General features: G+C 48.9%; 1 protein-coding gene across 6 annotated transcripts in view; it reads left to right on the top strand.

The window, feature by feature from the left end:
* LOC140394161 (hexosaminidase D-like) overlaps nucleotides 1-26,669 on the top strand; it is a 170,285-nt gene that overhangs the window by 124,038 nt on the left and 19,578 nt on the right. For all 6 annotated transcript variants that reach the window (XM_072481089.1, XM_072481090.1, XM_072481093.1 and 3 more), the window contains 3 exons: nucleotides 9,660-9,738; nucleotides 11,236-11,337; nucleotides 13,352-13,441. In XM_072481089.1, coding sequence (XP_072337190.1) covers nucleotides 9,660-9,738; nucleotides 11,236-11,337; nucleotides 13,352-13,441 — 271 coding nt within the window. The remainder of the gene's footprint in view (nucleotides 1-9,659; nucleotides 9,739-11,235; nucleotides 11,338-13,351; nucleotides 13,442-26,669) is intronic.

The raw sequence follows: 26,669 nt of genomic DNA, 5'->3' as shown, positions 1-26,669 counted from the left end.
CCCAAGGGAGGGGGGGGGTTCTTTTGAGGTGGCGTTTGGGTGAAGGTCAGGGGTTTTCCCTATTTGTGCTTTTAAATGTTATATGGGGGAAATACAATGTATAATTTCTGATTGTTGTGTTTTTGTTTCTTTTTTCTTGTTGGGGGGGGGGGGGCGGTTTTTGTTGAAACTTTGTTGGAAAATTTGAATAAATATATTTTTTTAAAAAAAGAAATGGTTTATGGAACGTTTGGGAGGCCGAGGGAAAAGTAATTTTTGTTTTTCGCCCATGTATACAGGGTGTACTCCAGATCGACTACTTTGTGATGGACAGGACGTTGTTGGCGGGGGTGGTCGGTTCGGAGTACTTGGCAATTGTGGTTTTGGACCGGGGTGGGGGGGGACGGTCACACCGCCCGCAGCGGAGGTTGGATGTGGGATTTTTGGCAGATGAGGTTTGTGAGCGGGTGAGGGCTGCTATTCGGGGATATGTGGAGCTGAATGACACGGGTGAGGTTTCGGCCACCACGCTATGGGAGGCACTGAAGGCAGTGGTGGGGGGGGGGGGGGTGGAGGTTAGAGGTTATTTCAATATGGACGCATAGGGACAAGACCGAGTGGGTAGAGATGGCGAGGTTAATTAATAAGATTCTGCAGGTGCACAGGAGGTATTCGGAGGCCGTGGAGGAGGGTTGTTGAGGAAGCGACAGAAATTGATATCCACAGGTAAGGCGGTGGGGCAGTTGAGGAGGGCTAAGTGGGTAGTCTATGAATATGGGGAAAAGGCAAGTAGGATGTTGGCACATTGTTTGAGGAAGTGGGAGGCGGCGAGGCAGATCGGAAAGGTGAAGGATAGGAGGGGGAACACTGTCTTGGATCTAGTGGAATGAATGGGGTGTTTGAAGACTTTTATAAGAGATTGTATGAGTCAGAGACCCTAGCCGGGGTGGAGGGAATGAGGCATTTTTTTTGGATGGGTTGGAGTTCCCTGGGGTGGAAGAGGACCTGATGGAGAGATTGGGAGCCCCTGTTGGGCTGGTGGAGGTGTTGAAGGGTATGGGTGAGGGTATGGGGCGATGCAGGCGGGGAAGGTCTGGACGGGTTCCCGGTGGCATTCTATAAAACGTTTTCGGAAGACTTGGGGCCCCTGCTGGTAATGGCATTCAATGATGTGAGGGAACAGGGGTTGTCCCCCCACACCCCCCCCCCCCCCCCCCCCCCAAAAATATCGCAGGCCTCGATCTCCTTAATTTAAAGAGGGATTGTGTGGGTCTTACCAGCCAATTTCATTATTAAATGTGGACGCTAAGTTGCTGGGGTGATAGGGGAGGACCAAACGGAGTTTTTTTAAGGGGAGGCATCTGGCGGCTAACATCAGGCGGTTGCTAAATGTTATAGTGATGCCCCGGAGGGGCGAAGTGTGGAGGTGGTGGTCACCATGGATGCAGCAAAGGCCTTCGATTGGGTGGAGTGGGACTAATTGTGGGAGGTGCAGGGGCGGTTTGGGCTTGGGCAGTGGTTTGTGGATTGGGTCCAGCTGTTATACCGGGTGCCGACAGCGAGTGTGCGAACAAACCGTGTGAGTTTGGAGTATTTCCAGTTGCACATGGGACGAGGCAGGGGTGCCCACTCCCCCCACTGAACTTTGCCTTGACTATAGAGCCATTGGCAATGTCACTGAGAGTGTCAGGGGATTGGCAGAGGAGGGGGGTGAAGCATAGGGTCTTGTTGTACGCGTACGATTTACTGCTCTACATATCAAATCATTTGGAAGTTGTTGGGGGGATTATGGCCATATTGGAAGAATTTGGTCAGTTCTAGGGGTACAAATTGAATATGGGTGATGGATCTCTGTGTCTATCCGGAAACCTGGATATCTGTTATCCCTTCTCAGTTCCCAAATAACAGAGGTCAAATCTGTGCTTTTTGGCAAAGTCCACTGGAACTTTATTAGTCAGCTGTAGTGCCCACTGGTAACTTTATTTTCAATACAGCATTACGAGAATTCCGACTAGCCCTTTAGCAAGCTAGTCAGATTAATTGTCTTTAGCGAATACAGTGGTTGAGTTTTAAAATACAGATCGTAGTAATTTCTTCAAATCATAATACACCGTATAAAATTACTGAGTGATTTAAACAAAAGAAAGATGGCTACAGTAAAGGCAGCAGCAAAGACATAGGTTTCAGAAATAGAGAGAGAGAGTGATTCCGGAATGGATTTTTCCATCCCGACAAGTGATTTTTAAGAAGATTGTAATCTTCAGGTTTTGTCGTCTTCACAGCTGTGATTGGCTTTAACTAATTTATAATCCACTCTTCGGCCAAACTGTCTGTCTGTCAATTTAAGAGAGATATGTATTTAAATATATTGATACAAACTTTCCCATACCGTCAGTTGAGAAAAACACATTCTTCGCTAGGACTTATCACCCTAGACTGGTTGTTACCATAGAAATGGAACTGCCCATTCTTTCACACAATGGGGCCTTTTAGCTATTTGACGTCACGGTTCTTACAATCTTAAGCAAATCTTAAGCAACTCTCAAGCAACTTGCAAAATGTTCCCAGCTATTCGGCTTTCCTCACTCTCATGGATAATATGATTTAGTTATTACTCTTAATGAGTTCTCGATTAAACCTTTGGCCTATATCATCCATAGGCCTATATCATCCATAGCTAACTAGAAAGCCAATTTCTATCAATGGGAAAGAGCGAGGTTTTTATGATCCAAACGAGGGGGCAGGAGAGGAGCCTGAGGGAGCTGCCGTTTAGAGTAGTGGGGCGAACCTTAGGTTTTGGGCATTCAGGTGACGGCTGCATAAACTGAATCTGACTCAGTTGGTGGAACAGATGAAGGGGGATTTTAAGAGGTGGGATGAGCTTCCGCTATCGCTGGCGGGATGGGTGCAATCGGTGAAGATGGCGGTTCTCCTGAGGTTCTTATTTGTGTTCCAGAATCTCTCAATCTTCATTTGTTTTTTAGGAGGGTGAATGAACTGATATTGTGGTTTGTTTGTGTGGATAAAAAAGGTGCTGCTGGAGCGGGGCGAGGTTGGCTCTCCCAAATTTGATGAATTATTACTCGGCGGCGAATATCGCCATGGTCAGGAAGTGGGTAGTGAGGGAGGGGTTGGTATGGGAGCGGATGGAGGCAGCCTTTTGTAAGGACTCGAGTTTAGGGGCACCTCTGCCGTTCTCACCGGTGAGGTATTCCACAAGCCCGGTAGTGGCTGCAGCAGCGGGGACTGGAGGAGGTCTTGGTTTGGGCACCGATCTGTGGGAATCATGGGTTTGCTCCGGGGGGTCTGGATGGTGGTTTTCGGGGGTGGCAACGGGCCGGGAGTGAGAGGTTTGGGGGTCTATTCTTGGGGGGGAGCTTGGAGGGGTTGGTGGAGGAATTTGAGTTGCCTGCCGGGAATGGGTTCCGGTATTTACAGGTGAGGGATTTTGTCAGGAAGCAAGAACAAAGAACAAAGAAATCTACCGCACAGGAACAGGCCCTTCGGCCCTCCAAGCCCGTGCCGACCATGTTGCCCGACTAAACTACAATCTTCTACACTTCCTGGGTCCGTATCCCTCTATTCCCATCCTATTCATGTATTTGTCAAGATGCCCCTTAAATGTCCCTATCGTCCCTGCTTCCACCACCTCCTCCGGCAGCGGGTTCCAGGCACCCACTACCCTCTGTGTAAAAAAAACTTGCCTCGTACATCTCCTCTAAACCTTGCCCCTCTCATCTTAAACCTATGCCCCCTAGTAATTGACCCTTCTACCCTGGGGAAAAGCCTCTGACTATCCACTCTGTCTATGCTCCTCATAATTTTGTATACCTCTATCAGGTCTCCCCTCAACCTCCTTCGTTCCAGTGAGAACAAACCGAGTTTATTCAACCGCTCCTCATAGCTAATGCCCTCCATACCAGGCAACATTCTGGTAAATCTCTTCTGCACCCTCTCTAAAGCCTCCACATCCTTCTGGTAGTGTGACGACCAGAATTGAACACTATACTCCAAGTGTGGCCTAACTAAGGTTCTATACAGCTGCAACATGACTTGCCAATTCTTATACTCAATGCCCCGGCCAATGAAGGCAAGCATGCCGTATGCCTTCTTGACTACCTTCTCCACCTGTGTTGCCCCTTTCAATGACCTGTGTACCTGTACTCCTAGATCTCTTTGACTTTCAATACTCTTGAGGGTTCTACCATTCACTGTATATTCCCTACCTGCATTAGACCTTCCAAAATGCATTACCTCACATTTGTCCGGATTAAACTCCATCTGCCATCTCTCTGCCCAAGTCTCCAAACAATCTAAATCCTGCTGTATCCTCCGACAGTCCTCATCGCTATCCGCAATTCCACCAACCTTTGTGTCGTCTGCAAACTTACTAATCAGACCAGTTACATTTTCCTCCAAATCATTTATATACTACAAAGAGCAAAGGTCCCAGCACTGATCCCTGTGGAACACCACTGGTCACAGCCCTCCAATGAGAAAAGCATCCTTCCATTGCTACTCTCTGCCTTCTATGGCCTAGCCAGTTCTGTATCCACCTTGCCAGCTCATCCCTGATCCCGTGTGACTTCACCTTTTGTACTAGTCTACCATGAGGGACCTTGTCAAAGGCCTTACTGAAGTCCATATAGACAACATCCACTGCCCTACCTGCATCAATCATCTTAGTGACCTCCTCGAAAAACTCTATCAAGTTAGTGAGACACGACCTCCCCTTCACAAAACCGTGCTGCCTCTCACTAATACGTCCATTTGCTTCCAAATGGGAGTAGATCCTGTCTCGAAGAATTCTCTCCAGTAATTTCCCTACCACTGAAGTAAGGCTCACCGGCCTGTAGTTCCCGGGATTATCCTTGCTACCCTTCTTAAACAGAGGAACAACATTGGCTATTCTCCAGTCCTCCGGGACATCCCCTGAAGACAGCGAGGATCCAAAGATTTCTGTCAAGGCCTCAGCAATTTCCTCTCCAGCCTCCTTCAGTATTCTGGGGTAGATTCCATCAGGCCCTGGGGACTTATCTACCTTAATATTTTTTAAGACACCCAACACCTCGTCTTTTTGGATCTCAATGTGACCCAGGCTATCTACACACCCTTCTCCAGACTCAACATCTACCAATTTCTTCTCTTTGGTGAATACTGATGCAAAGTATTCATTTAGTACCTCGCCCATTTCCTCTGGCTCCACACCGATTCCCTTGCCTATCCTTCAGTGGGCACAGTACCAGTACTGTACTGTGCTCACCCCAGTCCAACGCCGGCATCTCCACATCATGGCTACTATCCTTCAGTGGGCCAACCCTTTCCCTGGCTACCCTCTTGCTTTTTATGTACGTGTAAAAAGCCTTGGGATTTTCCTTAACCCGTCCCAGGGGCTGCAGGACAAGGTAGTGTCAAAAACTGGGGTAGGTGAGGGTAGAGCATCGGAAATTGATGAGTATTTGATGGACTGGGAGTGAGCCCCGATCGGGGTAGTGAAGCGTAAGTGGGAGTAAGAGTTGGGAGGGAGGTGAAGACGCAGCTGTGGGAGGAGGCTTTGAGAAGAGTGAACGCATCCTCGTTGTGTGCTAGGCTTAGCCTTATTCAGTTTAAAGTGGGTCACAGGGTGCACATGACTGTGGCTAGGATGAGCAGGTTTTTGGAAAGGATGGAGGATAGGTGTGGGCCCGCAAATCATGTCCACATGCTTTGGGCCTGTCCGAAATTTAGGGGATTCTGGCGATGGCTCACCATGTTATGTCAGTGGGCTCAGGGGTGAAGGTGGTCCCGAGCCCGGAAGTAGCGATCTTTAGAGTGTCAGTAAACCCGGGAGTCCAGGGATTGAGAGAGGCCGACATCTTGGCCTTTGCCTCCCTGGTAGCCCGGAGACTGGTCTTATTCGAGTGGCGGGACCCGGGGCCAACGAAACCGGGGGTTTGGGTGAATGCTCCGGCAGATTTCCTCAGGCTGGCGAAGATAAAGTTCACGTGGAGAGGTTTGCCCGAAGATGGCAGCCGTTCATCGACTTCTATAAAAATAGTAAGATGTCAGCAGAGGGGGTTTTTAAAAAGGAGGTAGGGGAACATAGAACATACAGTGCAGAAGGAGGCCATTCGGCCCATCGGGTCTGCACCGACCCACTTAAGCCCTCACGTCCACCCTATCCCCGTAACCCAATAGCGCCTCCTAACCTTTTTGGCCAATCCACCTAACCTGCACGTCTTTGGAATGTGGGAGGAAACCGGAGGAAACCCACGCAGACACTGGGAGAACGTGCAGACTCCGCACAGACAGTGACCCAGCGGGGAATCGAACCTGGGACTCTGGCGCTGTGAAGCCACTTGTGCTACCGGGAGTTGGGGAGCGGGAGGCGGGGTGTTCGCCATTTATTTGTTTTGAATATTTGTGTTCCTGTTTGCTTGTTTTTTCACGGTTGTTTTTGATGTGTATATATATAGAAATGCCTCAATAAAATGTTTTTTTTAAAAAAAGAATCTTTGCACCAGGCCATCCGCGCCATCACAGAGCGTGCTTGGATTAGATGTCGGGCTCTTTCCCTGTTGTCCTTTCTCTTTACACATCCGCGCCCAAAGGCCTTCTTTTGCGCAGTGATAACGCTTTCCAGGTTGTTTTTCTTGCGTATTGTTGTTGCTAAGATCTTTGGGTTTCCCCCCTGCATGGTTCAGAGTTTAGCTGCTATATCCATTCTAACTGGTTACATCGATCCACTAATGCCATAAAGGTTATTTCTCTGGCCTCCCACCCGGGCAGAGTAACCTTCCGTATCTTTGCCAATTCTGGCTTTAATCCAGCAACGAACGCAACTTTCAGAGGTCCGAAAGTGCTGTCGTCCATATCTTCGGGTTTCTGATCGTTCATTCCCAAGTGTTTTAACCAGACAGATTGGAATCGCTTGTTAAAACACTACCTCTGTCCCTTTTTACTGGCACGCTGCGATCAATCCCCAGTTCCTAATTTATTTTTCCTACCCTTTCTTCATGTGTTTCGACCTATTATACGTCAAACTTTTCCCAGTTCTGATGAAAGATCATCAACCTGAAACATTAACTGTTCTTCCTCCTCCACAATGCTGCTAGACCTGCTGAGTATTTACAACATTTTGTTTTTATTTAGATTTCTAGCAACTGCAGTATCTTACTGTCATATTCTGCACCACTTGCTCCAACATGCTAATTTGGTGTCAGTTTGCACACTGGTCATGCCAGCTACACCATGTCAGAAGTATTCACTTTTAACATACCTACAGTCAAAATATTCACTGATATAACTTGGGCTGGGATTCTCTAGTTATTGCGACATGTCCCTTTATGACTGCAGAGACTCCTCTGCGGCGCGTCCCTCTATGCCCTCAGCCATGACCCTTTGTGACTGGCCCAAGCTCTGGAGCCCCACAACAATGTCCATCTGTGCCTGGGAGTGCGACCCAAGCCTTGGACGTCCTCACATATGACTCTTGACACCTTGCCCCTAGCTTTCCACTGCGGATGTCACCGCTGCAATATTGGCCTGGGTGCCATGCATTGTCTTTTTTTTAAATATATATTTATTAAAGTTTTTTAACACAATTTTTCTCCCTTACAAACAATAACCCCCCCTCGTAACAAAAAAAAACAAGAAATCGCGCAGAGCAAGATATATACATGGCAAAAATGATATATTTACACAGCTTTGTATACTGGCCCTCACCCGTACGTGCCAGTTTCCCCAATCCTTCATGTTATCTCTTGCTCATCCACCCTCCCAGGCAGTCCCCCCCCCCCCGCCCTCCCAGGACGTCCCCTCCACCCCCTCACCCCCCCCAAAGGTTGCTGCTGCTGCTGACCGACCTTCCTCTAACGCTCCGTGAGATAGTCTAGGAACGGTGCCATGCATTGTTGACAATATCTTCTGCACCTGGAAGGCGATTGGACTCCTCCATTTGCAGTGCTGAAATGTTGCTGACACCCCTCCTGTAAAGTCTAGTTCTGCTTCTACATTTGCATCAATGATGGGATCACCTTTTCCAGAGTCGTGCCATCAATCTTGGGGCAGCTGTTCTCTGGGATTGGGCAGCACTCTGACTGGCTGCTCCATCGTGAATTCCTGCCTCCGTCTGATGTGTTGCGGCAGGTGTGTGGTACTCGCCAGATGGTGACCCAGGAGCCTGTCTGCTAACATGTCCCACCGAGGCTGTTGACTCTGCGCTGCGGATGAATGGTGCTGAGAATTCAAAGTCCTTGCCAGAGGTCTGCTCCGGAGTTTTCTGAGGGGTTGGACAGGGGACACGGAGTCCGGATGGCCTGGCCTTATCTAGTGGGGGTCCTGGAATATAAAGGACATGGGTTCAGCTCTTGGGAAAGACAAGACAGGAACATGAAAGGCTCACTTGAGGTCGGACAACTGGATTAAGTTGGTTTGGACACTCACTTCTTTGGTGCATGCAGACCTCGGAGTCAGCGACTGCTTGTTCATCTGCCTGCCCCCACGGGTTCCATGGAGGAGGTGAGGATGCGTATCTAAGTAATGCTCCCCCCCCTCTGCCTTCTGACTCTCCCTCCTGTTGTGGCCTGTTTTATCCTTGGGGAAACAGATAGGATATTGTGAGGTACCGGCAGGCCAGGATCAGGGCGTTTATAGCTTGTGGCACATGAGGGTAAGGGTTGTGGTGGGGATTCCTGGGGGATACTGGTAGGTGGCATGTGAGGGTTACCTAGGTTATGGGGCAGATTGCAAGTGTAGGGACTGGAATGATGCCGGGACACACAGGTGGTTACTCACCCTAACCGCTCGAAGGAGGCCATTCATCATCTTCCTGCGCCACATGCCAGTCCACCTGGTCATGCTGCCATCACTTACTGCCTCTGCCACCTCAACCCAGGCTTGGTTCATGACCAATGGGTGATGTCTGTGGCCCACCCTGGGGAATAGGATGCCCTTCCTATCCGCCACTGCATCCAGCATCCTTTTGGTGTCACCATCCAGGAACCTTGGTGCTCCTTTTCTTGTAGTCATCTTCTTGGCTGGAATGACAGCCTGTGGTGAGTGGAGTGCTTAAAAGTTGCTCCAGCTTGTCCAGGTAACATGGTGATTCCCAGCTCCAACGAATCGCTTGCTTAGGGAATTGGGGATGATTCATGTGGGCAGAATGATAACCAACTTGCACGCTGTGAATCTCTCCTCTCCAGCGCTCCTAGTGCCAGCGGGAAGCACTGCCGCTCTTCCACTGGTGGGAGCACTTTGTTGTGGTTCGGGAGGATCGCACCCTTAGTCTTTATCCTCTGCTACAGAGAATACATTTGTACAATGTGTATCATGTCAATGCAGGACCTTTTTCTAAATTAAGGGGCAATTTAGCATGGCCAATCGACCTAACTTGCACATCTTTGGGTTGTGGGGGTGAGACCCACACAGACATGGGGAGGAGGTGCAAACTCCACACAGGTGGTGACCTGGGGCTGGGATCGAACCCGAGTCCTCAGCGCCGTAGGCAGCAGTGATCAATGCAGTACCTGACCCCTGTGAAATCTGAAGTCAGAAACTTGTTATATCTGTTGAAGGAATCCCATAACATATTTGATACAAAGTAAATATCCCTGTACGCTCGAATGAGTTTATTGGTGAAGGGTGGAACCCTTTCTGTGTGAATATCTTTCTCTGTTAACGTTTTTCATTCACTTCCTCAGGCTCATTCACAAATGAGGTGAAAAAAAAATCGCAGCAAATGTTGGGATTTAAAAATATTAACGTGGACAACAATGTGAGGTAAATAATCTTTTCTGAAATTTTGTTTTTGGGATGGTCATGAAGGGAAATGTGTCCTGACATCACAAGAAGCAACGACACAGGAGTTTGACTTGAAGCTGTGGGGAATCTGTGGGAATTAAAGCTAGGCAGGTGGGAGACAATTGCTTGGGGTAGATGTGTCCTGGACGACTTGTGTGTCAACTGTCACAATACTAAAGCCACCTTTTTCCATCTTTGCCAAAGCTTTCACTTGATCCCTCACCCAATGAATGCCCAACTCAAGTAGAATCCAACAATACACACCATACTTGACCCTGAGCCTGACTTCAAAACCAAAGACAACTTGCATTTATATATTGCTGTTAACATAGATAAACATCCCAAGATCCATCCAAACTGTCACCAAGATCAATGGCTTCCTTCTGTCTCCGTTCCTTTCTCATCCCACTGTTACTAAAACTCTCATCAATGCCCTCAGGATTAACCACCAGCTGCCCAAGATCCATCCTACACAAACTTTAAGCGATCTAGAGCTCCACTGCCTGCATCCTATTCGACAAGCCGTGCTTAATTAGGTTGTCTGTTATTGTGAGCCTTCATTGTTTGCCTATCCCAGAACAACTTCAAAATTCTCCCTCATCTACAAGTCACTCCATATCATTATCACTCCCAACCTGTACAAGTTCTTCCAATCTTAAGTCATTGTTGGTACTTTCAACAAATCTAACTGGTCTGCTTTTGTCACACCCTCACCATCACCCCACCCCATTATCAGTGGTCAAGCTTTTGGCTATCTTGCCCCCACAATCTGAAACTCTTTCATCTTGCTCTTTTCACTTTAAGAAGCCTGAGGAGTACCTTGAAATATAATGTAACATTAGAGGTGCAATATACATGTTCAGGTGTAGCCTAGTGCTTCGGGATGCTCGGGGACCATTGCTGAAGTTTTGCTTTGGGAAAATGACCAATGTGGTAATGGGAACTAATGCCTGCTATTGTGAATATTGCATCCCCAACTGAAAGAGATAATCCAAAGAGGAGAAAACTGAAAGGGGAATATAAGTATAAAATTGTGGAGATTTACAAATTCTTAAGTGTTCTCATATTTTTCTGATGCTTTGAAGCACTAATGGCTGCATTTATGCTTTGCTTTATCAGACCCATGTTGTCAGCCCTGTTCCTGATGTTGGGTGTTGTGTTGCTAGCTGCAGTCCAGGGGTAATCTTGTTGGATTTGCAAAGGCCAATGAGTCTTTCTGGTTGCCAGCCTTGGCAGGTTTACGTTCTGGGTTGTTTGAGACCAAGCACTGGGAGACGGCCATGCTAGCATAGATCTTGCACAATACCTAAGCAGTTTAAATGTCATGGTCATCATATTCAATTTGATAACTATTTAAATTTTTCTCTCTCATTTTGGTACAGTTCTATTGCCAAATAGTGCATATACTCTTGTATTGTTTTTAGAATATTGTTGAAACACTGAGCTAATTCTGTGTCTGTTCATTACCCTCTACAGTGAAGGAGAAGGCACATTTGCAGGGGCTGAGATTTACCAAATGGTTCATCGGATTTCTCAAAATATGAAATCTGAAGTAACACATGTTCTAGAAAGTAACAGGTGAGGTGTACAGATGTATCAACGTTTCAGTACGTGGGTGTTGTTTAGTTAGTTATTTATTATGATGTTCCTGTTTGTTCTTGCTCTTGTTTTTGTTTGTATATGCTGTTTACATAAATGGCGTATAAAAATATTTTTAAAATTCAGTATGGGAGGTGACTCTGACTGCCTGGTGTGATTGTGCTGCTCTCATCAATCCCAATTTCTCCCTTTCTTTCAATTTCTCTTTAGTATTTTACTTCAAACATATACCTGGTTCTCTTAAACATTGTGATTATCTCAGTTCTGTTAGATCCTTGTGGTAATATATTCCATAGCAAGTATAATACAAATGAGTTCTTCAGCCCAACCAATCCATGTTGGTATTTATCCTCCACAAAAGCAGTAGTTATAATCCTATATTTGCTCTGTTCCCACATATATCCGTGTCTTGAAATACCTACCTAAACTATTCTTAAATGGTGATAGATGCTGTTTCAATCACTGACAGCCTCACAATCCCCCTATTTCATGAAATGGTTTTTCATGCTACTGCCTTGCATAAAGTAGAATAATAAGTAGAATAATAGAATCCCTGCAGTGCAGAAGGAGGCCATTTGGCCCATCGTGTCTGCACAAACATCTGAAAGAGCACTCAAACTAGGCCTACTCCCCCACCCTATCCCTATAACCCACCTAATGCATCTTGCTTTTGACCTTGTTTATAATAATCTTTATTGTCACAAGCCTTACATTAACAAGGCAATGAAGTTACTGTGAAAAGCCCCTAGTTGGCACATTCCGGCGCCTGTTCGAGCACACAGAGGGAGAATCCAGAATGTCCAAATGACCTAACAACATGTCTTTTGGGACTTGTGGGAGGAAACCGGAGCACCCGGAGGAAACCCATGCAGACACTGGGAGAACATGCAGACTCCGCACAGACAGTGACCCAAACCGGGAAGCGAAACTGGGACCCTGGCGCTGTGAAGCAACAGTGCTAACCACTGTGCTACCATGCCGTCCATATCAATATTCTCTTAATTCTGTATCGGTAAATATTTGAAATGATCGATTTCCACTCTGTTCCAACCCTTCATAATTTTAAATAACACTCTAGTGAAATAAATCCTTCTCATTTCTCTGGTTTGTGCTGGATAGCCCCACTCCAATGAGCTCTCGTATTAAAAAATGGATGTTTACTACTCAATGAGCAGCACGGTAGCTAAGTGGATAGCACTGTTGCTTCACAACTCCAGGGTCCCAGGTTCGAATCCCGGCTTGGGTCACTGTCTGTGTGGAGTCTGCACATTCTCCCCGTGCCTGCGTGTTAATGTAAGCCGACTTGTGACAAAAAATTATTATTATGATTAGAGTGTTCCAGTCGTTAGCACAGCTGACTATGGCGCTGAGGTCCCAGGTTTGATCCCAGCTCTGGGTCACTGTCCGTGTGGAGTTTGCACATTCTCCCCGTCTCTGCCTGGGTTTCACCCCCACAACCCAAAGATGTGCAGGTTAGGTCGATTGGTCACGCTAAATTGCCCCTTCACTGAAAATAAATAATTGTGTACACTAAATTTTTTTTTTTTTTTTTTAAAGTTCCATATCAATTTATCTAGGGAACAAATTGCAATGGACACATAAAAATGTAATTTGTCCACAAACTAGGCTCTTCACTCGTGGCTTTTCATCCCAAAAGCCCTGCTTGCATTTCTCTCCCTTTCTTCCACACTCTGTCTCTGTCTCTATTACCATAACTCTGTATCTTCACCTCTGGATTGTAGTAATTGTGCAGGTGTTTTAATGTCTCATCTCCCCTGCATTCTTGAGCTGCCTCTTAATCTATTACTGCTATCTTTCCCAGATATTTGCAGTTGACTGTGTAAAACACTGAAAGACAGTCCAAAATTACCTGGGGTGGCAGGAATTAGATGGTTGGGTGGCCTGATCCTCCAGTGGCAAACTGGCCAAAATTTGCCATCTTCTATAAATGGATAATACAATGTATTTTGAATTTATGCCCTGTTTTAAATAGTGAGATCAAGGGGTGGTTCAGTCAATACAACAGGAAATACCGGTTTGCAAATCCTCGGAACATGGATCATTTTGGCGGTGAAGTACTCCGGTGAGTTAACTACTTAAGACTGGTAACTTTTCTGGAATCTTGGGTTGCCCCAGAGTCTCCAGGAATTAGGCTGTTCTCCGGGCTAAGAGAACGGTAGAGTAGTGATTATGTTACTGGACTAGTAATCCAGATGTCGAGTCTATCCATCAGAGGCTGGTAATATAAATTCTGTTAATAAAATCTGGAGTAAGAAGCTAGTATCTATTATGGTGACCATGTAACCACTGGGTTTGGGAATGGCTATTTGGATGATTCGAGGCTTAGTCAACCAGGTCTATCTGTTTCCAATTGGCATGGAAAGGCAGGGCATGGATGTATTAGATGATCAAGAGCAGACGGTCATGTGATGATGCTTCTCAAAATTATATCCTTCAAGTGCTGGCAACAAGATACTGGCTGTCTCCCCTGGATACTTCACAAACTGAGGTTACTGAAACCAAATAAAGCTACTCTATCATTGCAAGTAGATTTATTGCTGCCCTGTTAAAGGTTTTTAAAATATGAAAAGAATTTTATAGGGTAAATATAGAGAAACTATTTCTTCCAGTCAGAGAATTGAGAACAAAAGATCATAATCTTAAAATTTGAGCTGGGCCAGTCAGAAACAAGATCAGGGTTGACTTCATTCAATAAACTTTTACCCAAACGGCTGTGGTGCTAAGGGCCAATCTAGTGTTTCAAGACCAAGATTGGTAAATTGGGGTTCGGTATGGATGCCAAGGGATATGGACCAAAAGCAGGAAAAATAAGTTGTGAAGATCAATCAGTCCAAAGATGTGCAATTTAGGTGGATTGGCCATGTTAAATTGCCCTCAAGTGTCCAAAAAGGCTAAGTGGGTTATTAGGTAATGGGGATAAGGTGGAGATATGGGCTTAGGTAGGGTGCTTTTTCCAAGAACTGGTGCAGACTTGATGGGCCAAATGGCCTCCTTCTGCACTATATATTCTATGATTCTATGAATGGTGGAGCAGACCTGAGGGGCTAAATAGCCAACTCCCTTTCCTATATTCCGAAACAACACATGAGATAATTTTTTATTCTTATGTCTGACTCTATTAATTATGCAAACAAAAATTATCTGCATTTTCTTGTTCCAAGAGTTGCGGTTGGCCCAGAATCTTGTTTATTTATTTATTTTAAAATATTTTTATTCAAGGCATTTAACAAATATACACAGAATATCAGAAAAACATTCACCCCAATCAACAACCTCAATCCTCCAACCCCCCTGACACCAACACCCCGCCTTTCTCACTTTAACCCCCCCTCCCCCTTGCTGACCCAACAATTCTCCTTTAAGATATCGGTGAATGGTTTCCACCTCCAGGCGAACTCCTCACCCTCTCCAACCTTGGGAATTCTGCCTGGTCGCTCACCCCCACTTTTGGCAGCTCCAAGTCCCGCCAACCCAACAAAATCCATCTCCAGGCTATTAAGGAGGCAAAGGCCAATACATTGGCCTCTTCCCCCCCCCCCCCCCCCCCCCCACACACACACACAAACACGCTTACACTCACTCCTTGCTCTTCTGACACACTCACACACCCAGCACCTCACGTCCAAGAACCCTTGTCAGGACCTCCTCAGTCTTGGACATGCCCAGAACATGTGGATGTGATTCGCAGGCACCTCCCATGCACTGCCCGTACCTAAACTCCACCCCTGCAAAGAACCTGGTCATCCTCGTCATCATCATGTGGGCCCGAGGCACCACTTTAAACTGCATGAGGCTTAACCTCACACACAACGAGAACGCGTTCACCCTCCAAAAGGCCTCTGCCAATGTCCCGGCCCCCACCCAGCTCCTCCTCTTCCTCTACCGGAGCACCATCCCTTGTTGCTCGTTTTAGCCTTAGTTTAATTGCTCTTATTCTGTCACCTTTGCTCTTGAGTTGCCAGATATCTTTCTGATACCGCCACGTGGTTCAAGTCCGAGTAATGATTAATAATCCAACACACCGCTTAGTAAGAGTTAAATCAATGCTCATTTATTATATACAGCAATTAATATTTATACATTAATTCTACCTCTAAGCTACTTCCTACAACTAACAGGCCAATACTTAACTTTGGAAATGGCCCACCAGGTCAGGGAAACGAATGGCCTTTCGAATGGGTTCTGAGCCTGCGGGATTCAAAAGCTGGTACAGGTCGATAGTCAGGAGTGCCTATCTGGTAGCGATCGTTGGAGTAAAACTTGCGTTCTCTTGCAGAAGGGTCTCGAAGGGTGCGGAGAGGAGAAGAAGGGTCGAGTTGAACTTGGCCCCTATTCTTATAGTCCCATGGGGCTTCCCGCCTCTCGGGGCAGACCTTGTACCTGGTTCCAAGTGATTGGACTTGGTCCCAGTCACTTGGTTCGATATTCTCCAATACTGGAGCGATTCCTTGATCGAGGGGTGGTCGTTTACCTTTCTTTGTGTCAGCTCCTGCTGGCGCCGAAAGGTCTGGGTCGGCTTTGTGTTGCTAATTTGTAGCAATTGTTCCCGGGGATGGCTGCTTAGTATGCAGATTGCTGGGGTGTTGTGATGTTGATGGCTGCAGGTATCGGTTTGGTCTGGCTTCTCCAGAGGCGAATACACTGTTTTACCTGCAGCTGTCTGTTTGAATCCTGTTGGCTGATTTTCCCATCAGCTTCTTCCGTTTGCCATTTTAAATCGGGGTTTGGCCATTCTTTTTTTTTTAAATATGTTTTATTCAAGATTTTTGGCCAAACATAACAGTACATAGTGTTTCTTTTACACAACAATAAAGCAATATAAATAACAGTGGCCAGTTTTAAACAAATAAATAAATAATATATAAACAAAAACAAAACTGAATGGCAAATGTCTTGTCCAAAATAAATACGCTCCAAAAATACAATCCAACAATCCAATATACAATTACCTATACATATTATACAATAACATCTCTGAGAGTCCATCCGATTCCTCCCCCCCCCCCCCCCCCCCCTCCTCCCCCCTGGGTTGCTGCTGTTGTCTACTTCTTTTCCATTCCCTCTATCTTTCTGTGAGGTAATCGACGAACGGTTGCCACCGCCTGGTGAACCCCTGAGCCGAACCCCTTAACACGAACTTGATCCGTTCTAACTTTATAAACCCTGCCATGTCGTTTATCCAGGTCTCCACACCCGGGGGTTTGGCTTCCTTCCACATTAACAGTATCCTGCGCCGGGCTACTAGGGACGCAAAGGCCAACACGTCAGCCTCTCTCGCCTCCTGCACTCCCGGCTCTTCTGCAACCCCAAATATAGCCAACCCCCAGCTTGGTTCGACCCGGACCCCCACCACCTTCGAAAGCACCTTTGCCACCCCCACCCAGAACCCCTCTAGTGCCGGGCATGACCAGAACATGTGGGTGTGATTCGCTGGGCCTCTCGAGCATCTTGCACACATATCCTCTACCCCAAAAAATGTACTAAGCCGTGCTCCAGTCATATGCGCCCTGTGTAACACCTTAAATTGTATCAGGCTTAGCCTGGCACACGAGGACGATGAGTTTACCCTACGTAGGGCATCAGCCCACAGCCTCTCCTCAATCTCCTCCCCCAGTTCTTCTTCCCATTTCCCTTTCAGCTCATCTACCATGATCTCCTCCTCGTCCCTCATTTCCCTGTATATGTCCGACATCTTACCATGTCTCTGAGATCACTCTATCCTGCACCTCCTGCGTCGGGAGCTAGAACATAGAACATAGAACAATACAGCGCAGTACAGGCCCTTCGGCCCACGATGTTGCACCGAAACAAAAGCCATCTAACCTACACTATACCATTATCATCCATATGTTTATCCAATAAACTTTTAAATGCCCTCAATGTTGGCGTGTTCACTACTGTAGCAGGTAGGGCATTCCACGGCCTCACTACTCTTTGCATAAAGAACCTACCCCTGACCTCTGTCCTATATCTATTACCCCTCAGTTTAAGGCTATGTCCCCTCGTGCTAGCCATTTCCATCCGCGGGAGAAGGCTCTCACTGTCCACCCTATCTAACCCTCTGATCATTTTGTATGCCTCTATTAAGTCTCCTCTTAACCTTCTTCTCTCTAACGAAAACAACCTCAAGTCCATCAGCCTTTCCTCATAAGATTTTCCCTCCATACCAGGCAACATCCTGGTAAATCTCCTCTGCACCCGTTCCAAAGCCTCCACGTCCTTCCTATAATGCGGTGACCAGAACTGTACGCAATACTCCAAATGCGGCCGTACCAGAGTTCTGTACAGCTGCAACATGACCTCCTGACTCCGGAACTCAATCCCTCTACCAATAAAGGCCAACACTCCATAGGCCTTCTTCACCACCCTATCAACCTGGGTGGCAACCTTCAGGGATCTATGTACATGGACACCTAGATCCCTCTGCTCATCCACACTTTCAAGAACTTTTCCATTAGCCAAATATTCCACATTCCTGTTTTTCCTTCCAAAGTGAATCACCTCACACTTCTCTACATTAAACTCCATTTGCCACCTCTCAGCCCAGCACTGCAGCTTATCTATATTCCTCTGTAACCTGCTACTTCCTTCCACACTATCGACAACACCACCGACTTTAGTATCGTCTGCAAATTTACTCACCCACCCTTCTGCGCCTTCCTCTAGGTCATTGATAAAAATGACAAACAGCAACGGCCCCAGAACAGATCCTTGTGGTACTCCACTTGTGACAGAACTCCATTCTGAACATTTCCCATCAACCACCACCCTCTGTCTTCTTTCAGCTAGCCAATTTCTGATCCACATCTCTAAATCACCCTCAATCCCCAGCCTCCGTATTTTCTGCGGGAATTCCCTCACCTGTTGCCTCGCATAAGCCCTCAATTGCATGTACCGAAATGCATTTCCTTGGGGCAACCCATATTTTTCCGTCAGCGCTCCCAGACTCGCAAACGTCCCATCTACAAACGGATCTCTCAGTTGTACTACCCCAGCTCTTTGCCATGCTCCAAATCCCCCATCCATTCTCCCCGGAACGAACCTATGATTGTTTCTTATCGGGGACCGCACCGAAGCTCCCGTCCTTCCCCTATGCCGTCTCCACTGCCCCCAAATTTTCAATGTAACCACCACCACCGGGCTTGTGGTGTATTTCTTTGGTGAGAACGGCAACGGTGCCGTCACCATTGCTTGTAGGCTAGTCCCCCTGCAGGACGCCCTCTCCAATCTCTTCCACGCCACTCCCTCCCCTTCTCCCATCCACTTACACACCATTGAAACATTGGCGGCCCAGTAGTACTCACTTAGGCTCGGTAGTGCCAGCCCCCCCCTGTCCCTACTACGCTGCAAGAATCCCCTCCTCACTCTCGGGGTCTTCCCAGCCCACACAAAACTCATAATACTCTTCTCGATTCTTTTGAAAAAAGCCTTCGTGATCACCACCGGGAGGCACTGAAACACAAAAAGGAATCTCGGGAGGACCACCATTTTAACCGCCTGCACCCTACCTGCCAATGACAGGGACACCATGTCCCATCTCTTAAAGTCCTCCTCCATCTGTTCCACCAACCGCGTTAAATTAAGCCTGTGTAATGTACCCCAATTCTTGGCTATCTGGATCCCCAAGTACCGGAAGTCCCTTGTTACCTTCCTCAACGGTAAATCCTCTATCTCTCTGCTCTGCTCCCCTGGATGCACCACAAACAACTCACTTTTCCCCATGTTCAGTTTATACCCTGAAAAATCCCCAAACTCCCCAAGTATCCGCATTATCTCTGGCATCCCCTCCGCCGGGTCCGCCACATATAGCAACAAATCATCCGCATACAGAATTACCCGGTGTTCTTCTCTCTTCCCCCCCCCTGAGTACTCCCCTCCACTTCCTGGAACCCCCTCAATGCTATGGCCAGGGGTTCAATCGCCAGTGCAAACAATAACGGGGACAGAGGACATCCCTGCCTCGTCCCTCTATGGAGCCGAAAATAGTCAGACCCCCGTCCATTCGTGACCACGCTCGCCATCGGGGCCCTATACAGCAACTGTACCCACCTGATATACCCATCCCCAAAACCAAATCTCCTCAGCACCTCCCACAAATAATCCCACTCCACTCTATCAAATGCTTTCTCGGCATCCATCGCCACCACTATCTCCGCTTCCCCCTCTGGTGGGGGCATCATCATTACCCCTAGCAGCCTCCGTATATTTGTATTCAGCTGTCTCCCCTTCACAAACCCAGTTTGGTCCTCATGGACCACCCCCGGGACACAATCCTCTATCCTCATTGCCATTACCTTGGCCAGAATCTTAGCGTCCACATTAAGGAGGGAAATGGGCCTGTAGGCTCCGCATTGCAGCGGGTCTTTTTCCTTCTTTAGGAGGAGCGATATCGTTGCCTCTGACATAGTCGGGGGCAGCTGCCCCCTTTCCCTCGCCTCATTAAAGGTTCTCATCAGTAGCGGGGCCAGCAAGTCCATATATTTCCTATAGAATTCAACTGGGAATCCGTCTGGTCCCGGGGCCTTCCCCGCCTGCATGCTCCCAATCCCTTTCACTACTTCCTCCGTCTCAATCTGTGCTCCCAGTCCCACCCTCTCCTGCTCCTCCACCTTAGGAAATTCCAGCTGATCCAGAAAGCACATCATTCTCTCCTTCCCATCCGGGGCTGAGCTTCATATAATCTTTCGTAAAATGCCTTGAACACTCCATTCACTCTCCGCTCCCCGCTCCATCTCTCCCTCCTCATCTCTCACCCCCCTATCTCCCTCGCTGCTCCCCTTTTCCTCAGTTGGTGGGCCAGCAACCTGCTCGCCTTCTCCCCGTATTCGTACTGTACACCCTGTGCCTTCCTCCATTGTGCCTCTGCATTACCCGTAGTCAACAAGTCAAATTCTACATGTAGCCTTTGCCTTTCCCTGTACAGTCCCTCCTCCAGTGCCTCCGCATATTGTCTGTCCACCCTCAGAAGTTCTTTCAACAACCGCTCCCTTTTCCTACCCTCCTGCTTTCCTTTATGTGCCCTAATAGATATCAGCTCCCCTCTAACCACTGCCATCAGTGCCTCCCAGACCACTCCCACCTGTACCTCCCCATTATCATTGAGTTCCAAGTACCTTTCAATACACCCCCTCACCCTTAAACACACCCCCTCATCTGCCAATAATCCCATGTCCATTCTCTAGGGTGGACGCTGTTGTTTTTCTTCCCCTATCTCCAGGTCCACCCGATGTGGAGCATGATCCGAAATGGCTATAGCCGTGTACTCCGTCCCTGTCACCTTTGGGATCAGTGCCCTTCCCAAAACAAAAAAATCTATTTGTGAATAAACTTTGTGGACATAGGAGAAAAACAAAAACTCCTTACTCCTAGGTCTACTAAATCTCCAGGGGTCTACACCTCCCATCTGCTCCATAAAGTCCTTAAGCACCCTAGCTGCAGCCGGCATCCTTCCAGTCCTGGACCTCGATCTGTCCAGTACTGGGTCCAGCACCGTATTAAAATCTCCACCCATTACCAACTTCCCCACTTCGAGGTCCGGGATTCGTCCTAGCATACGCCTCATAAAGTTGGCATCATCCCAGTTCGGGGCATACACGTTCACTAATACCACCGCCTCCCCTTGCAATTTGCCACTCACCATCACGTATCTGCCCCCACTATCCGCCACTATAGTCTTTGCCTCAAATATTACCCGCTTCCCCACTAGTATGGCCACCCCCCTGTTTTTTGCGTCTAGCCCCGAATGAAACACCTGCCCCACCCATCCTTTGCGTAGTCTGACCTGGTCTATCAGCTTCAGATGCGTCTCCTGAAGCATAACCACATCTGCCTTAAGTTTCTTTAGGTGTGCGAGTACCCGTGCCCTCTTAATCGGCCTGTTCAGCCCTCTCACATTCCACGTGATCAACCGGGTTGAGGGGCTCTTTAACTCCCCCCCCCCCCCCCCTGACGACTAGCCATCTCCTTTTTCAATCCAGCTCCTCACCCGGTTCCCACGTAGCCGTATCTCCCCCAAGCGGCGCCCCCCCGCCCCGACCATACCCCCCCCCCATACCAGCTCCCCCTTCTCCCCAGCAGCAGCAACCCAGTTAACCTCCACCCCGCTAGATCCCAAACTAGCGTAATTGCACCCCCCATGTTGCTCCCAGAAGTCAGCAAACTCTGGCCGACCTCGGCTTCCCCCCCGTGACCTCGGCTCACACTGTGCGAGGCCCCCTCCTTCCTGCGTCCCTGTTCCCGCCGTGATTACCATAGCACGGGAACAAAGCCCGCGCTTCCTTTTTGGCCCCGCCCCCAATGGCCGGCGCCCTCAGCTCCTCATCCTCCCTCCCCCCCTCCCCCACGACATGGGGAAGAGAGAAAAGTTACAGGGTCGCAGGATTAACAACTTGGGAAGTCATCTCTTCCCTCTTTTTCCCCCCCCCCCTTCATCCCACATATTCACCCCCCCCCCCCCCCACTTTGTCCCAAACATTCTTTTTCTGGCCCGCTCACTCCAGTTTCTCCTCGACAATAAATGTCCACGCCTCATCTGCCGTTTCGAAGTCGTGGTGTTTCCCTTGATGTGTGACCCACAGTCTTGCCGGTTGCAGCATTCCAAATTTAATCTTCCGTTTGTGCAGCACCGCCTTGGCCCAATTAAAGCTTGCCCTCCTTCTCGCCTCCGCACTCCAATCTTGATATACGCGGATCACCGTGTTCTCCCACCTACTGCTCCGTGTTTTCTTTGCCCATCTGAGAACCATCTCTCTGTCCTTATATCGGAGAAATCTCACCACTATGGCTCGAGGAATTTCTCCAGCCCTCGGTCTTCGCGCCATAACTCGATAGGCTCCCTCCACCTCCAGCGGACCCGTCGGGGCCTCCGATCCCATTAACGAGTGCAGCATCGTGCTCACATATGCCCCGACGTCCGCCCCTTCTACACCTTCGGGAAGACCAAGAATCCTTAAATTCTTCCTCCTCGCATTATTCTCCAGCACCTCCAGCCTTTCCACACACCTTTTGTGTTGTACCTCGTGCATCTCCGTTTTCACCACCAGGCCCTGTATGTCGTCCTCATTCTCAGCAGCCTTTGTCTTCACGACCCGGAGCTCCTGTTCCTGGGTCTTTTGCTCCTCCTTTAGCCCCTCAATCGCTTGTAATATCGGGGCCAACAGCTCCTCCTTCATCTCCTTTTTGAGTTCTTCCACGCAACGCCGCAGGAACTCTAGTTGGTCAGGGCCCCATATTAAACTGCCTCCTTCCGACGCCATCTTGCTTTGTGCCTGCCTTCCTGGCCGCTGCTCTAGAGGATCCACCGCAATCCGGCCACTTCCCTCTCTTTTTTCCATCCATGTCCAGGGGGGATTCCCTTCTGGATTACCGCACAGTGTTTTTTGCCGTTAAAATTGCCGTTGGGGCTCCTATCAAGAGCCCAAAAGTCCGTTCCACCGGGAGCTGCCGAAACGTGAGACCTAGCTGGTCATCGCCACACCCGGAAGTCGGGGTTTGGCCATTCTAATCGGGAGTCAGCCATTTTACATGGCTACATCCTCTCCATCAATTCCTCATAAATATCCAACACCTTCCCCTCCCCTACTTCGTCCTCCAATAACAGCTTGTGTTGCAACACCGGAGGTGGCAGCCCCAGAAAGGACGGCAACTCTCTCCTCACAAAATCCCGAACCTAAAACCATTCCCCTTGGGCAGCTCATACAATTCCTTCAGCCCGCAAATATGCCCCAATAAACAATTCCTCCAACTCCTCCAGCCCACAAATATGCCCCAATAAACAAGACCCTGAAGTGCTCAATCCCCACCTACCGCCGCCCCCGAAACCTCGAGTCAAGCTCTGCCGGTGCAGCAGCCGAACCCAATCCACAAACCCCTGACCGAACCCAAATCCCCCCAGCACTTCAAACAAATATGCCCACTCCACCCAATCAAAAGCCTCTCTACCTCCTGCCCCTCTAAGGGCATCATGACCACATTAAGTAACCTTCTCACATTCGCCGGCAACTGCCTTCCCTTCACAAAACCCGTCTGACCCTCCCCGATATGCAGTCCTCAATCCGCAATGCAAACACCTTCAGCAATAGCTTGGCATCGACATTCAATAACTATATCGAGAGGTATGACCCGCACTGCTCCAGGTCCCTAACCTTCTTTAAAATCAGGCAGATGGAACCTGCGACAATGTAGGGGGGAGTCTTCCCCCCCCCCCCCCCCCCCTCCCTCCTCACCACATTGTACATCCTCACTAGCAGTGGCCCCAGCTCCGCCCCAAACTTTTTATAAAACTCTACTGCGAACCCGTCTGGCCCCAGGGCCTTCCCAGCTTGCATCGCACCCATGCCATCCATCACCTCCCGCAACGCAATCGGGGTCTCCAGGCCCTGAATCCGCCCCTCCTCCACCTTGGGAAACTCCAACCCATCCAGGAACTGCTTCATCCCCTCTTCCCCTGTTTGGGGGGGGGGGCTCTGACACATCCAGCCTCCTGTAAAAGGCCTCACATGTCCTTTCACCAACTTACCCTTTCGTCCCTCACTCTCTACCAATCTCCTTCGCCGCTGCTTGCTTCCTTAACTGGTGGGCTAGCATCCTACTCACCTTCTCCCCGTACTCATACACTGTCGCTCTGGCCATCCGCAACTGCCCCACCACCTTCCCCATAGACACTAACCCAAGCCCCATCTGGAGCCTCTGTCTCTCCTTCAGCAACCCCTCCTCTGGGGCCACTGAGTATCTCCAGTCCACCCTCAAAATCTCATCTACCAGCCTTGCCCCCTCAATCCTCTCCCTGTGCTCCCAAATCAAAATATACTCCCCTCTAACTACAGCCTTGAGTGCCTCCCACAGCATGACAGCTGTGACCTCCCCCAAGTCATTCCACTCTGGCAGCACAATAGCACAGTGGTTAGCACAGTTGCTTCACAGCTTCAGGATCCCAGGATCGCTTCCTGGCTTGGGTCACTGTCTGTGCAGAGTCTGCACGTTCTCCTCGTGTCTGCGTGGGTTCCTCCAGGCGCTCCTCCGGTTTCCTCCCACATCCAAAGATATGCAGGTTGGTGGATTGGCTATGCTAAATTGTCCTTAGTGTCCAAAAAGATTAGGGGGGTTACTAGGTTATGGAAATGTGGGCTTAAGTGGGGTGCTCTTTCCAAGGGCCGGTGCAGACTCGAATGGCTGAATGGCCTCCTTCTACGCTGTAAATTCTATGAAACTCCACATAGCTACGAATGGCAGTTGCACCTGATCGCACACTCCCTCACCCGCCGACAACCTCACATCTAATCTCCACTGCGGCTGTTGGGCAGACCCCTTAAACCACCCAATGCGGCGCGTGGTCAGAAACCACAATCGCCGAGTACTCCAGGTCGGCAAACCCCAGCACAAACAAATCAATCCGGGAATACACCCTGTGTACATGGGAGAAGTATGAAAGCTCCTTCGCCCTCACAAACTTCCAGAGGTCACCCCCACCCCCACAAGTTCACGAACCCCCCCCCTCCATTCCCTAGCCACTGCCTACACCCTCAACGACTGAGGACTTAACCAGTCCAGGACCATATTGAAATCACCCCCATAATCAAGCGATGCCTGTCCAGATCCGGAATCCTCCCTAACACCTGCCTCATAAAATCTCCATTGTTCCAATTTGGGGCATTAACATTTACCAGGACTACCACCATCCCTTCCAGCTTCCCACTGATCATCACATACCTACCCCACCCCGGATCGCCCACAATGCTCCCACCTCAAACGCCACTCTGTTATTAACCAACACTGCCACCCCCCTCATCTTCCTATCCAGCCCCGAGTGGAACACCTGCCCCACCCATCACTTCCTCAGCCTCGTCTGGACTCTCAACTTCAGATGTGTCTCCTGTAAAAACACCACACCCGCCTTCAAACTCCTCAGATGTGTGAACACACGAGACCGTTTAACCGGCTCATTCAGCCCCCTCACGATCCACGTGACCAGCCTGGTCAGGGGCTCTCTCTCGACCCCCCCCCCCCCACTGATCAGCCATGCCCATTTTTGTGCCATCCCCCAGCCTGCGTCACACACCCTCCAGGCACGCCCTGCTGCCATTTCTCCCTTCCCAACTGTGCGACACCAACCACACCCATGTCAGCATCCCCCACCCTCAAACAAAGAATGAATCCAATCACACCAGCCCCCCCCCCCCCACTTCCCGGGTAAGTCCCTACTTCACTCTCGTTAACTAGCTCGTCTAGCTAGCATGATGGTCCCCACCCAAGGCCTCTGACTCCTCCCGCCACCCCCCCCCCCCCCAAAACAAGCAATGAGAAACGAAAGGCACACTCAAACCGCCGCTTCACCCATCGAAACCCACCCCATACACTTTAGAATGAACACAAAGCTCCTGTCCAAAGTTCAATGTCCTCATACTCCTCCCAGTCCATGGTCTCTTATAAAGTCCATTGCCTCCTCTGGCGAATCAAAATAAAACTCCTGTTTCTGATGTGTCACTCAGAAGCAGGTAGGGCACAAAACCCCAAAACTTCACCCCCTTCTTAAAGAGGGCAGCGTTTATCCAGTTGAACCCGGCCCCCATCTTCGTCAACTCCGCACCCAGATCCTGGTAGACCCGTAGCTCACTCCCTTCCCAGGTGCATTTCCTGGTCTGCCTCACCCATTTCAAGATCTTTTTCGTTTTTTTTTTTAAAAAAAAATGTTTTTATTGGCATTTTCAATTTTACATCAATTTTGGTGCCCGATATTTACAATTTACACAGTTTCTTTAGAATAGAGAGAATGATTTCCCCTCCCCTGTTCCCTCCTTGGCATGCCCTCTTCCTGCTTGGGTGTTCTATCGCTGAGCTCCTGTTCTCTTCTTCTGCCCCCTCCCCCCCCCCCCCCCTTCTGTGATTTTCGTTGCTAGCTTTGTGGGTTTGGGGGAGGGGGGGCTTCCTACCCCCTCCCTACCCCTCATTGCTTCTCCCTGTGGTTCCCCTGAGTTTCCTTCTCATTCCTCCCCCCCTTCCCCTTCTGTACCTCCTAGTGTCGTGTGTTTTTGTCCACCTTCATCCGTCTCCATCTTTCCCTAGTCACTGTTGGCCTTGAATAGGTCTTGGAATAGGCCGCTGAATTGTCCCCATGCTTTGTGGAAGCCTTCTTCCTGACCTGTCAGTAGTTCCAGGTCTTCCGTCAGCTTGCTCACTGTCGTTAGTCTGTCTCCCTGTAAATGTCCCTAATGTTGGCATCCCTCCTCCAGTTTCTTGAAAGAGGCGCCGAGCATGGCCGGGGGAATTTGTGGTTTCCACAGATGGGGGACATC

This window comes from Scyliorhinus torazame, chromosome 17 (assembly GCF_047496885.1).
Source record: "Scyliorhinus torazame isolate Kashiwa2021f chromosome 17, sScyTor2.1, whole genome shotgun sequence".
In the NCBI taxonomy this organism is placed as follows: domain Eukaryota; kingdom Metazoa; phylum Chordata; class Chondrichthyes; order Carcharhiniformes; family Scyliorhinidae; genus Scyliorhinus; species Scyliorhinus torazame.
Note: the sequence above shows the minus strand (reverse complement) of the source record. Positions and strands in the feature narration are given on the sequence as shown.